The following is a 12331-nucleotide window of genomic DNA, read 5'->3' as shown; positions in this document are numbered from 1 at the left end:
TTGAAGGATAAAAGAGAGCTCCCGATCTACAAGATGCAAGGAGTCGATTGGAGATCCACCAACCCCTTCACCTTGATAGAGTCCACAAGGCAACACTCACTAAGGACCAAGGCAGCAGCAACAGTGGCAGCAAGCAAAAGCTATTTTTATTAATCATATTCGTATTCAATACTTGACCCCCTTACAACCTTATATAAACGACTCAAAATTAGACTCCTACTCTAAAAAGGAAAGGCCTAACCCATTCCTTAATCTACTAGGTAACTTAAACTGACTAGGAAACTGAAATAGACTGAAATAGAGTCCTAATCCAACCCAACTAAACAACTAAAAGAAAAACTAATAAAATCACTTAAATTGAACCAGTGGTTCAAAGTTCAAACCAGCTTTGGACCGGTTCAATTTAAAACATTAAAAACATGAAAATAAACCAAGTATAGGGCTAATCCCGCAACTCATGTACCCCAATTTTAGGCCCATAAAAGTGGCCTATTACATAGAAAATCCATGGGATCAAAGGCCCAACATGTATATAACCCAACCTTAGACTTATTCCTAATAAAAGAAGCCCATTGCGGTGATGAATTTGCATCACTCTCGCCCCTTCTACCTCCCCTCTTCGCCCTGCTTGGAAGTCCCTCTTCGGTCTAGCTCGCTCTTCTTGTTCAGATGGTCTCCCTCTGCACTTTGTCTCCCCTTCCTTTGTCGATGGCTCTAAGATTGCACTCTGCCCTTTAGGTCTCCTTGATGATGAAGCCTCCTTGTGGAAAAATGCTCTCATTGGACACTTCATTGATAACCGCCCACCATTCCACATTGTAAAGTTCTCTCTTTCCAAACAGTGGAGACCGCTTGGGCCTTTCGAGACTTTCCTTTTGGGGAATGTTTGTTCATCTTCAAGTTCTCTAACTCCAATGATAAGAATCGTGTCCTGGAAGGAGGACCGTGGCTGGTGGGTCGAAAACCAAATTTTTTTTGCGACAATGGACTCCCATATCCAGGTCCAGCATGTTGACCTCTCCTCTATCCCGCTCTGGATCTCCTTCTTTGGGCTACCCTTCCATTATTGGTGCTCTGAAGGCCTAACTTTGGTCAGGTCTGTCCCTGGTACCCCCCTGCATTCAAATGCCAGAACTAGTAGGAAGGATAGACTCGCTTTCGCCTGTATTTGCGTTGAAGTTTCTGCAGATGAATCTCTTCTTCAACCATCACCGTTGAAGAAGACGGTCACTCTTTTGTGCAAAATGTTGCCTACGATTGGTCACCGCGCCACTGTCTGATCTGCAAAACATTCGGCCACGCCTCCTCTCTCTGCCAACCAAAGACCTCTGCTGCTGGGGATGAAGCCACCATTGAAGGTACCTCTATAATGGAAATCTCTTGCTCAGAATTGGCTGCTTTCCAGTGGGAGAACTCACTCCCTTATGATCCCTGAAGAAACCATTGCCAATAATATCATCCCTGTTTCTAGCGGTGATTTGTCGACCAACCAGGCACTACCAAAGACCAAAGCACCATTCTGGCGCATAGACTACCCTCCCATGGAAGAACCAGAACCAGACCCCGTCGGAAACACCATCGGCCGAGAGAATCTCCGACTTTGACTTCTCCTATCGGTTTGTCTATTGGGCAAAACCTAAACTCAGCTTTGCCCCTTGGTTGAAACAGTTTTGCAGCTTTAGCCTCGAGCTCTGACAGTGATGCTGACCCCTCCTCTTCTCTCGTTTCTCCATCTGATCGAAGTGCCCTGACCAGTCGCTATCTGTGGGAGAACTCTGCAGTTGATCTTGAAAAGGAGACCTCTGCGTCAAGATCGCTTTCTCTGGCGATTGATCTTCCCCTGCCCTAAAAGGCTGAAACCCTTCTGCAGTCTGGGGACCCTCTCCCTCTCCTTGACGTCTCTCTCCCCAGCTGCCATCCTCTGTCGTTTTTCTCTCAGGCCTGACCCTTTGAGCCTGGGGATTACCCCCTTCCTCAAAAGACTAGTCAAACCCTTTTTAGTCCCACGATCCCCTGTGGTGGACTCTCCTGTGGTCCCTACTCCTTTGGCCATTCCTTCTTAGGCCCAGCCCACCATCCGCTTCTCTTTGGCTGATCCTGCTGGTCTTAATGGGCCAGATCCTTCTAGCCATTAGATCCATTGCTCTACCTCGTGTGTCCCGGCTCAACCACATTTGGGCCTAATCTCCAACATTGGGTTCCCCCACTCTGTGCCCCAGTCTATTGCCTTCCCTCATCCCTTCGAGTTTTTCGCCGCCATAACCCTAGCTCCCCTCCTTTTCCTAAGAAGCGTCCCTACATTGCTTATTCCTTGGCCTGCCCAGAGAGGATTACACCTCTAAGCTCGGATATCAGAGGTCATGCTCTTTGTTGTGAGCCAATGGATCCTGGATAGTTTTCTTCGCATTGGTTGGCTTTGGTTGCTTTTTGTTCTGGTGTCTCCCCTTTCTTTAGTGCACTTTTTTTGTTGGGGATCTTCCTCTTTTTTGTTTGTCCTTGCGTTGATTAGGTAAGGCTTTGTCTTCCCCCCCCCCCCCCAACTTTTTATTTGATCATATAGCAATCGTAGGGAGTTTTAGAATTTTTATTTTTAAAATTTTTATCAGCAACAATAAAGATGCTTCCATTCATGACTGAAGTTGTGTGTGGTGATGTATACACTACATGTATATCTGCAACTGTGCAAAAAGAAACCCCCCAAAAATAGCGAACCATTAACATTCCACCCCCCCCCCCCCACACATACAAAATCACTCTTCTAATAAGGAAAACCAATTGGAAACAAAAGACCCCATCGGGGCACCTGATAAATCCTAGTTGAAAGAGCCCAATCTATTAGGTAAAAGCCAATGTCAGCAAGATCTGGGGACTCATCTGGAGTGGTCGTTGAAGATCCTTCTATTTCGTTCTTTATATAAACCCCATAGCACAACATAGGGGCACAGATTCCATAACACCAACACCTTTTTACCGAAAGGACTCCTCGGCCAATGCAAAAGCATATGTTTTACGTCCTTTGGTGCTTGGCCACAACCAGTGGACTCCTAACATGCCCAAATAATACTCCCACACCATTCCTGCCCCCATACAGTTCAAAAACACGTGTGTTTCTGTTTCCTCTTCTTTGAGACACAAACTGCACCTATTTGCTATCAGCAAGACCCTTGATTGAAGATTGTCCAAAGTGAGTGCTTTACCTAGGGGCTAGGGCCACCACCCAAACAAGAGTAGCTACTTGACTACTCGTAGGAGCTAATGTTTTCAACACCCTCTTTACTCTTGTTGACTTATCGTGTATATGTTGCTCCACATAATGTCTTAGAATTATGAAAAACTGCATTAATAGTCATGTAGGGACACTATTTATGCTTCTTTATATACATTTACCCAATGTCTATCTTGGTTGTATTGTGAGAAACTGACCAAATAATATACGTATGCAGGCTACAATATATACGCCTTATACGCTGCACAATAGCACTGATCTTACCCTCTTTTGCTTTCAACCGTTCCAGAATCGATTGTCTAGGTAACCATCAAGTTCTAATGGATAATATGTAATGTTATAATTTTGTCTAACTCGATATGTAATAGCCTATAACTTATGCAGGGAAGGAGTTCATAAGTTTGGTTTCGATCTTCCTCCTGAGCTTGGATTGCTTTTGCCCCCAAGATCATCCAGATCATGGTTCTTCAAGTAAGATTCAGCATTGATTAGGGCTTTTAAGTTTATGGCCTACAATTTTCCAGAACTATTATTTTTGCACCTGTGCATATTTGTGTCTATCCAAGGTCAAACAAGTTTTTGATCAGTCGAAGATGAGGCAGCAGCTGGACATATAGGCCAAACAGTCCTTGTGAGTGTTGTTTTTGCTAGGAGAAGAGATTAGAAAAGACACCCTACAGCAGCAGATAAAATCTTTGGTGAAGAGGGTTCTGCCACTTTATTTTTCAGTCTTAGTGATTTTTTTTTTATACTTTGATTGCGGTTTTTGTGCTGTAAAATGTTTACAGGATTTGTTAAAAATCAATGGCAAATTGCATGAGGATTAGAAAATGGTGAAAATAGTTAACAGAAATACAGTACCAAAAGTTGATTCAGGATGTTGTTTTCCCAAAATAATGCTGGTATCTTGATCATTGGTACTTTAGGCATCCATGGAGGACTCCACCCACCATGCAGCTGGATTTGTCACCTCACTCAATCATGTTCAAATGTGCTTCTTGGTCATGTCCTTCCAAAAAAATGTCAAATGGCATAAATAAATAAACACAAATTTAGAAATAATAATTATTTTCCAGGAAATATTTACAGCGAAATAAACGCAGCCTTTGGGTCCCTTCAACTTGTGTTTGACATTACTTTATTGTCCCTAGTTATTAGAAGTTTGTAGGGGTTAGTTATGTTTTTGTTTAAGAGTGGTTAGTAGGGATTTTGTCCAAGTTGATACCTATATCATCTCTCTGAAAAACCGAGCAAGTCATTCGATTGTTATCTATTTAATATATCAGCAGCTTATTTAGATTTTTTCTCTATTTCAATCTAGGCTCGAGTCTGGGTTGCTGTGTTTGCTTAATTATATTTGCCATACAGTAAGTCTATCTTAAATTTTCATACTTTGTTCCATTCTTTTGCTTCCTCGACTGCATCAGAGGTGTGACACAGGTGTACTATTTAGGCTATGTTTGGTTGGCAGGAAATAAAAAGAAAAGAAAAGAAAAAATTCAAGTTCTTTTTGAATTTGAGGAGAGAGAGATGCACATAAATTAATCATTGTGTCATCATGTGTTTTGTCTTTTTATGTTTTTCTTTCCTTTTCTTTTCTTTTCTTGACAACCAAACATAGCATAATTCCTAAAGGTCAAAGTAAGAATTAGGTACTGTTCCCATTTAACATGTTGGGGTAACATAGGTGCAAGATGCCTGCGCATCTCATACTTAAAAGAAATTTTAGTTATGATACAAAGTCAAACTCTTGCTAATCTTATGCTTCTTTATGCCTTGTGATGGATATCTCATAGAAATTCTTTCACCAGGTCCAACAGGGTACACCTCAAATTGTTGGAAGAAAATGCATCTGAAGCACAGCTAGACTTGGATGTTTTGTCAGGGTTTACAGAGGTATGCTTGGAAGTTGAAGAAAGAGCTGACATTAAACGTATTGCAAAGTTGGGACTGTCACTGAAACCATGTCCAAGTGGAGTAGTTGTGCCCTCCCAAGTGGTATCCATGGTCCCGAGATATGTTTTATTCAATGAATCACTACAGGTTATCATTGTTCGGCAATGTTACTTGGAGGTATTTTCTAGCTACATCCATTTTTCATTCATTCATTTGTTGGTAACCAGTGTATATTTGATATCTATTGTTCAATTTCCAAAGATGCTATTTTCTTATACAGACATACTTTTGTTGTGGTTGATAGGATCACACAGATGATGTAATTACTGTTAATAGTAACGAGAAGTTGGCATTACAACTGACTAGACCAAGCAAGAGGAAAGAAATCAGCTTCTTTGATTCTTTGCTCAGAAAGCACAGAAATGCAAATGATGATTCGCAAATGTTCATCCAATTCCGGTTGAATGAGGATGGATGGAGTTGGTCTGGGCCAATATGCATTGGTTCGCTAGGACGTTTTTTCCTCAAGTTCAGAAGATCCATGGATTCTATTGATCATCAATCAAATTCTATTACTATGGAAGGAAACAAGATAACAGAGTTTGCAGCAGTCCACGTGGTAGAAGAAGGTTCTACGCTAGTTTTGCATTTCCATAAACCGCCAAATGTTAATCTACCATATCGGATAGAAAATTTGTTAGATGCACCCATCACATACTACCAGAAGGTTTTCATTAAATTTCTCTCACTTTATTAATTACTTACCTAGTAAGTATGAATGGGAAATCCCATACTAAAGAATTTCATTTTCTGTTTCAACTTTAAATTTCCTTTTCCAGAACTCATTGGAGTCGGAGTTTATAGGACCTGGAAAATCAGTTGATTATGTCTGGGATGACTTGAATTTGCCGCATAAGCTGATTATCCAAATTTCTGGTATGTAGTGCTACCAGCTTATATGTTTTACTTATCCTCTTCTTCAGGTCCCAAGTTTTTTTATTGAATTATGTGCACCCTCTACTCCAATGTTGTAACGACTCCAAGCCTGGTCAGGGCAAAAGGCACTGCCCTCACGGGCGGTGGTCAAACGACTATCCATTATACCAGTACAATTAACACAACTCTCTTATAACATACATACAAAGTGAAAGTCTTAATCAAAGAGTAAACACAAGAGAGTTTCATTGAATGTATAAAGTCAAAAAGACAGACTGATGGCAAGATATCTATATTCTGTATTCAAAAGTTATTACATTTCCGCTCCTTCTTAACATCCTATACATCAGTATCTACACAGAAAGTATAAGGAGTCGTCCTCATCGGTTACTCAGCCCTATCCCTAAGGTTCGAGCACCCCGGGCACTTGCAACCCACAATGTCTGGAGCTATACATACATACCCTCCAGCCTCGTCATCTATAAAATCAACATATAAATAGGGTGAGCTAAAAGCCCAATGAGGTGAATCATGCTAATTACATAATCATACATATAGGGTTACAATATATTTTAACAGTTATAAACATCATTTTTCAAATTTTCCTTCCTTAATCAATTTCTCTCAGCTGCATAGTCACGGCGTATAGGTGACCCAAGGTATTGGAGAAGGTCCAAAAACAAGGCGAAACCAATTAAGCGTCCAAGGCGCCCACCTAGATGACCAAGGTGCCCAAGTCAATCAAGGTGCCTGGACGCCTAAGCGCCGCCTTGACAAATATGTCAGCTGTTCTTCAATTCACTGGCTCAGCTTACCATACTCTAATTCCCTATTAGAACAGAATCTAAATTCTATTAGAAACTCATCAAAACAGTAGCGGTTAACAACAATCAAGTCTAACCTTTGAACTTACCTTTGAAATCTAGATACTTCTATCCTCTTGCTCAAACTTCTTTCAAATTCTACTTCAAACTATGAACCCAATCGTACAAGTCTCAAATACCTATGATTTCAGAAACCACAGCTTGTTAAGAACCTTAGCTAGGCAACCTAATTAACATCAAAAGAAACAAAATCCAACTTAATAACCTACCTCTTCTTCCTTCTGCTTCTCCTTCTTCTTCCTCATCTTCCTCTTCTTCTTTCTTTCTTTTCTCTAACTCAAGAACTCAGCAGCCTTTGGAATCTACATCAACTATGTTACTGTCCCAGCCTTGCCACCACCTACTTAAGCATGCACATGGTGGCTGCCTCTAAGGCCACCATGTGATCCACTAGTGCACTTAGTCAAATCAGGTCCATGGCCACCACCTCCTTCTAGCCATGTGGCTGGGTTCCTATTGCCAATGGTACCACCACCTTGGCCATGAAAATGGTGGCTGTTTAGACTTGGTCAAACAAAGTGGCTGACCCTTGATTACACCTCACCCTTTTGCCATGTGGCTATTAATTATATCACAACCTCATCCTCTTCATGCACCATGTGGCAGCCCTTAAGTTGGACACATAGTCCAATCATGCTAAGCCACCTCTAATCCCTCATTAATCATAATTAAATCCTCCACGAATCATGATTAAGTACTACTCACCTTTAAGCTGCTCACACACCTGTTACCACTTAACCTGCTCACACACCTGCTTACTTCTAAGTTCTAATTAAGCTCCTAATCACTACTAGTACCTCTAAGTGGCTCACTAATACTAATCCAGCTGCTTATTACTTGTTTTCACTATTCAGACGACAATCATGTAAAGAATGCAATGATAATTATAAATAAAATATTCTGAACATACTAGAATAATATTATAATAATTCAACTTAGATATCATGCTTAATAAATTAATAAACAATTCAAATAACATTATAATATTAATTCAAGGACTATTATATTACCTAAGAATCTGAACAACACCCTGTAGTGCTGGTATTTTCTACAAAATCCTGTACTGTTCTTACCAGTAACAAAATAAATTAATATTAAAGCAGTGTTATCGTAATGCAGGGCATTACAAATGTAGTCAATCAAAATTATGGTGGCTTGAACTTGTTACTTCACTTCCTGTAGGAACTTAACTCTCTCACTCTCTTATGTCTCATTTTTTGAGTATTTGCTCTGTGATCAAATTTTTTAACATATTTTATGCTGCATTTTTTCAGCTTACAAGTAAAGTTGTTCAGGTGCCAAGATTTTTGTATTTCCCTAGTTTTTCCCTAGATAAGATTACATTATTTTCCTAACCATAGACTTTTAATAACTAAGACCTTTCACAAGGAAGTGTCCAATCTCAGACCTATGATTTAGATGTATTTAGGTTAGGTTTAGTTGAAAGGTTTTGTGAATTTAGGGGAACTAGTGAATCTATGCTGAGGATAAATTTATTGAAAAATGAGATTTTTAACTAATATGTGCAAGCAATAGACCAAAGTCATTGGGTTTGCTGTTACAAATATGAGCCTGGGGCCCCCATTTCTCTGTTGTATAGTAACAGTGGAGGAAATTGGGTTTCATGTACTTAATTGCATTGCATGCTTGACAAAGGGGAGAGATTTTTCCTAGAATTCCTTATTGGATTTAGTATGTTATATAGGGATTATTCAATCAGTTTCCTTATGTAACTTGGCTGATACTATGTGCAAAAAGCTGTTAGTGGCTATAGATTGGAGAATCCATGTGAATCAAATACTGGAATGGTCCTGTCTCTCTGGTTCAGTTCTACCCTCGCCGAGAGTCTTCTATACTCCTTTTCCTTCTCCTTCCCTTCTATTCTCATTACCTTCGTTTCTGTTTTCTGTTTCTCCACATTCTTGCCACTTCACTCATTCCCTTGCTCTGTTTTAGCGGTTCTACAATAGCTCAAAGACTGATATTGATCTCTCTCATTCCCTGCACATTCGTCCTAAGATTCTGGTTGTAGGATGCCTATCTGTTGGAACCGCTTCCTCTAAAAGGCTGACCTTGTAGGAAAGGGAGGAAACATTATGTATATCATACAGGAGCTCTAACACGGCAGACTATCCAAAGGGGGACACGGGTGGATAAATAATTCAACATCTGCCCGCTCTCAGGGGGACTCGATACCGTGACCCCTGCCTGTTCTGATACCATGTTGGAACCGCTTCCTCTAAAGGCCGACCTTGTAGGAAAGGGAGGAAACATTATGTATATCATACAAGAGCTCTAACATGGCGGACTATCCAAAGGGGGACACGGGTGGATAAATAATTCAACACTATCTATAGGCGACTTACCCTACCAAGCTTGAGGCCAAGAGGACTTTCTGTTGGGGAGATTCGAAAAATCTATTGTTGCTGGTTGAATGCCTTCCGCCAGGTCCGTTCTTGTGATAAATCTCTCTTAACTACCTATTATTCTGGTACCTGCTAACTAATTATCAGTGGCCTGGGTTTGAAAGATCTATCGCCTAGAATTCAGACCTAGCCATGGCCTTATGAGGGAGTTCGAACTCCTGATACCAGTCTGTCACTAAACTCTTAATTTGAGACTTCTGGTATTCTTGTGGGCCCACAGCAATCCCAGAGCATGGTTTCATGACCCGGGATTGCATAAATTATTCTTTTAATGACAATGGCATTTAATGGATTGGAGAATCTGTTATGATACTTCTCATGATCTGTTATGTCCTGAAGGATCAGTATTATGTTTTTTATATTTTGTCTGCCTCTACCATCCATATACTATAAGTTGGTTCTCGTTAGGGAAGTCTTGTGAGATTCTTTAATCACCTTATTGTGTATTTTGGTCTACTTCTGTAGGTTTGCATCTATTATGTGAAATTAACATGGACAAGATCCGGGCTTGGAGACCATTCTTCAAAAGGCAACATAGAGGGCTGGGATTTCATTTACCTTTGGAAATGAAGCTAGGAGATCAAAGAACTAATTTAGATGAACCCCATCAACTGGAGATGTCAAAGATGGGATTTGAAGTATATGCAGATGGTCCTACACGGGTTCTACGACTTTGTAAGTTTTCTGATGGTTGTAAAGAAGATTCAGTGATTCAGCCAAGAGCAAAGATTCGACTGAGAGTTTCCTACTTTTCTGTCCACTTGTTCGAGAACAGAACAGAGGTCAGTCTTCAGTTAAAATATTTTGATTATTGACCACTAAATTTTCTGACCAGTCATAATATATGTTTGGCCTGATGTAGAAGGTTGCATTATCTTCTTTGTTTGCATAAATAGGAATATAGTTGAGTGTTCTCTAGCGAGTTTCCACAGATTGTTTGGAGGAAATCAAAGGGGGATATTTACGGCCTTCCTAGCTTAACCTCCGCAATATTAGTGTGTATGTGTCTACAATAGCTGTTATGGTGCCTAGGTGGGGGCCAAGGTGAGCACCGTATTTATAGCTGAGCCATATTTTCCGGGTGTGTCATGTGTGTTCTTTTAAATGCCTAAAAATGAAATATAAAGAGGGTAAAAATGATATGATAGAAACTTATTATAAACAAGAAATGCTCAAGATATATAACATTTGGAGGGCCAAAGACTTGACACGTAAGGGAACTGCTCGTCTTGGGCATGCTTGTCACCTAGGTTATACCATGAAATCTGTGGATAGCTAGAGTCACTAGCTATTTTCATGGACATGGGAACAACATCAGAACCCAACACCAATATGAGGTGCCGGATTCAATCAATCCCAAAACTTAGGGTACGGGAACTCGAGGTGGAGTTTACTACATTTTTTATGTGTTTAAGTGTCTTAAAATTATTTTTACATCATATAAGTATTTCTCTAAACCCTAGGCTGCTGGGATGAGGTTGAGTTGAGTAAAACAACAACAATAAACTCAGCCTTATCCCAACTTAATGGGATCGGCTAATGAGGTCAAGTTTAGTATAAATAACTATATTATTGTTGTTGCACTGAATCTACTGTTCAAAATATTTGTATGTATTCATGTAAACATCAGTTTTCTTTATTGTCCTTATCTCTATGGATCATTCCAGCTTATTGTAGTAGTTAACTCTGCAATTCTATTAATCCTCAGTCCTCACAGACACATACACACACACACACTAACACCCCTTCTCTTTTTGTCTGGAAAAAGGGGGGAAAAAAACATCATAGATTTACGTTGAAATGCATGTGTATCATGTCAGTGTTTGCATCAGCACTGGTGAGAAATGGTTGCAGCTCCTATTTTGCATAGTCTGCTTTGCTAATGTCACCTAGCCCTATTTTTCCTTGTCTGGGTCTCACATCATTATCAACTCAAGGCTACCTCATTTATTCCCCTACAAATTGATGTACATGTTGGTATCAGAATCCATGATCACAAATTACTTATTGGTCCCAGGACGTATGATCATGAACTATCAGAAGCCCTCCTCCTGAACAAGCACAAGCTAGATAATAGCTGGGAATCTCTTGATCTTATATTTACTCATTTCAAGTCTTTATGGAGCAAACACCTGTACTCTAATTTTAATAGTCCATGTAGCGCCTGCAAATCCAATATGGCGGGCTTGATCCTACAATTTTCTGAGCATCGCTGTCTTGTTTTATTGTTTTTCTGTCCTGCTCTTTTATGTTTCCCTTTCTACTATATTAAGGCTGATGGTAAAACAGTTCTATTTATTTAAAATTGGTACTTGTACTTTATTTTTATGTAGGATGTAGATGCAAGCAAGATGGCAAGTTTTTCCCCGCTTTTAGTTGTAAGACTTGGAAACATTAATGTGGACTCAATGTTTACTGCTCAACATAAATATAATCAAATTAGAGTACAGGTAATAATTTCTCCATTCCAGAATCCTTCTCAAAATCTAGTGACCTCAATGATATGCTTTAAAGTAGGTACTCAGTAAATAATCCAATTCAGTGTGTATTCTCTCCATTTTCTGATAGCTTTTGCATCTCTGAACAATGCAGTCAGTAAATGTGGATGAAAAATGGATAGGAGCACCCTTCGCTGCAGTGCTTCGGAGAAATCAATTGGATTACTCTGACATAGACAGTGACATATTGCGTATTGTCTTCATCCTACTCTCGACCAACTCTAATGTTACACAAGTTAAATACTCTTCCATTCTTTTGCAGGTAACACTGGGTGGCACATTTATAGTTTTATCTTTGTATTGTCTTACAAGTTACAACCATCTTCTATTGTTAGTTAACAACAATTGGCATTAGGATTTTCAATACTGAATGTTCTCATACAAATATGCATTTATATGGGTTTCTGCATAGAAGTAGCTGTGAAAATTACAGAAAGGGAAAAAAAGAATATCGTTTGACTAAAA

General features: G+C 39.8%; 1 protein-coding gene across 10 annotated transcripts in view; it reads left to right on the top strand.

The window, feature by feature from the left end:
- Positions 1-12331, top strand: part of LOC122658879 — a 71026-nt gene that overhangs the window by 42068 nt on the left and 16627 nt on the right. For all 10 annotated transcript variants that reach the window (XM_043854024.1, XM_043854021.1, XM_043854020.1 and 7 more), the window contains exons 19-26: positions 3444-3529; positions 3611-3697; positions 5038-5299; positions 5427-5849; positions 5962-6058; positions 9834-10150; positions 11702-11818; positions 11961-12128. In XM_043854024.1, coding sequence (XP_043709959.1) covers positions 3444-3529; positions 3611-3697; positions 5038-5299; positions 5427-5849; positions 5962-6058; positions 9834-10150; positions 11702-11818; positions 11961-12128 — 1557 coding nt within the window. The remainder of the gene's footprint in view (positions 1-3443; positions 3530-3610; positions 3698-5037; positions 5300-5426; positions 5850-5961; positions 6059-9833; positions 10151-11701; positions 11819-11960; positions 12129-12331) is intronic.

Source organism: Telopea speciosissima, chromosome 4 (genome assembly GCF_018873765.1).
Source record: "Telopea speciosissima isolate NSW1024214 ecotype Mountain lineage chromosome 4, Tspe_v1, whole genome shotgun sequence".
In the NCBI taxonomy this organism is placed as follows: domain Eukaryota; kingdom Viridiplantae; phylum Streptophyta; class Magnoliopsida; order Proteales; family Proteaceae; genus Telopea; species Telopea speciosissima.
The sequence above is the reverse complement of the archived record's forward strand: the minus strand, read 5'-3'. Positions and strand labels throughout refer to the sequence as shown.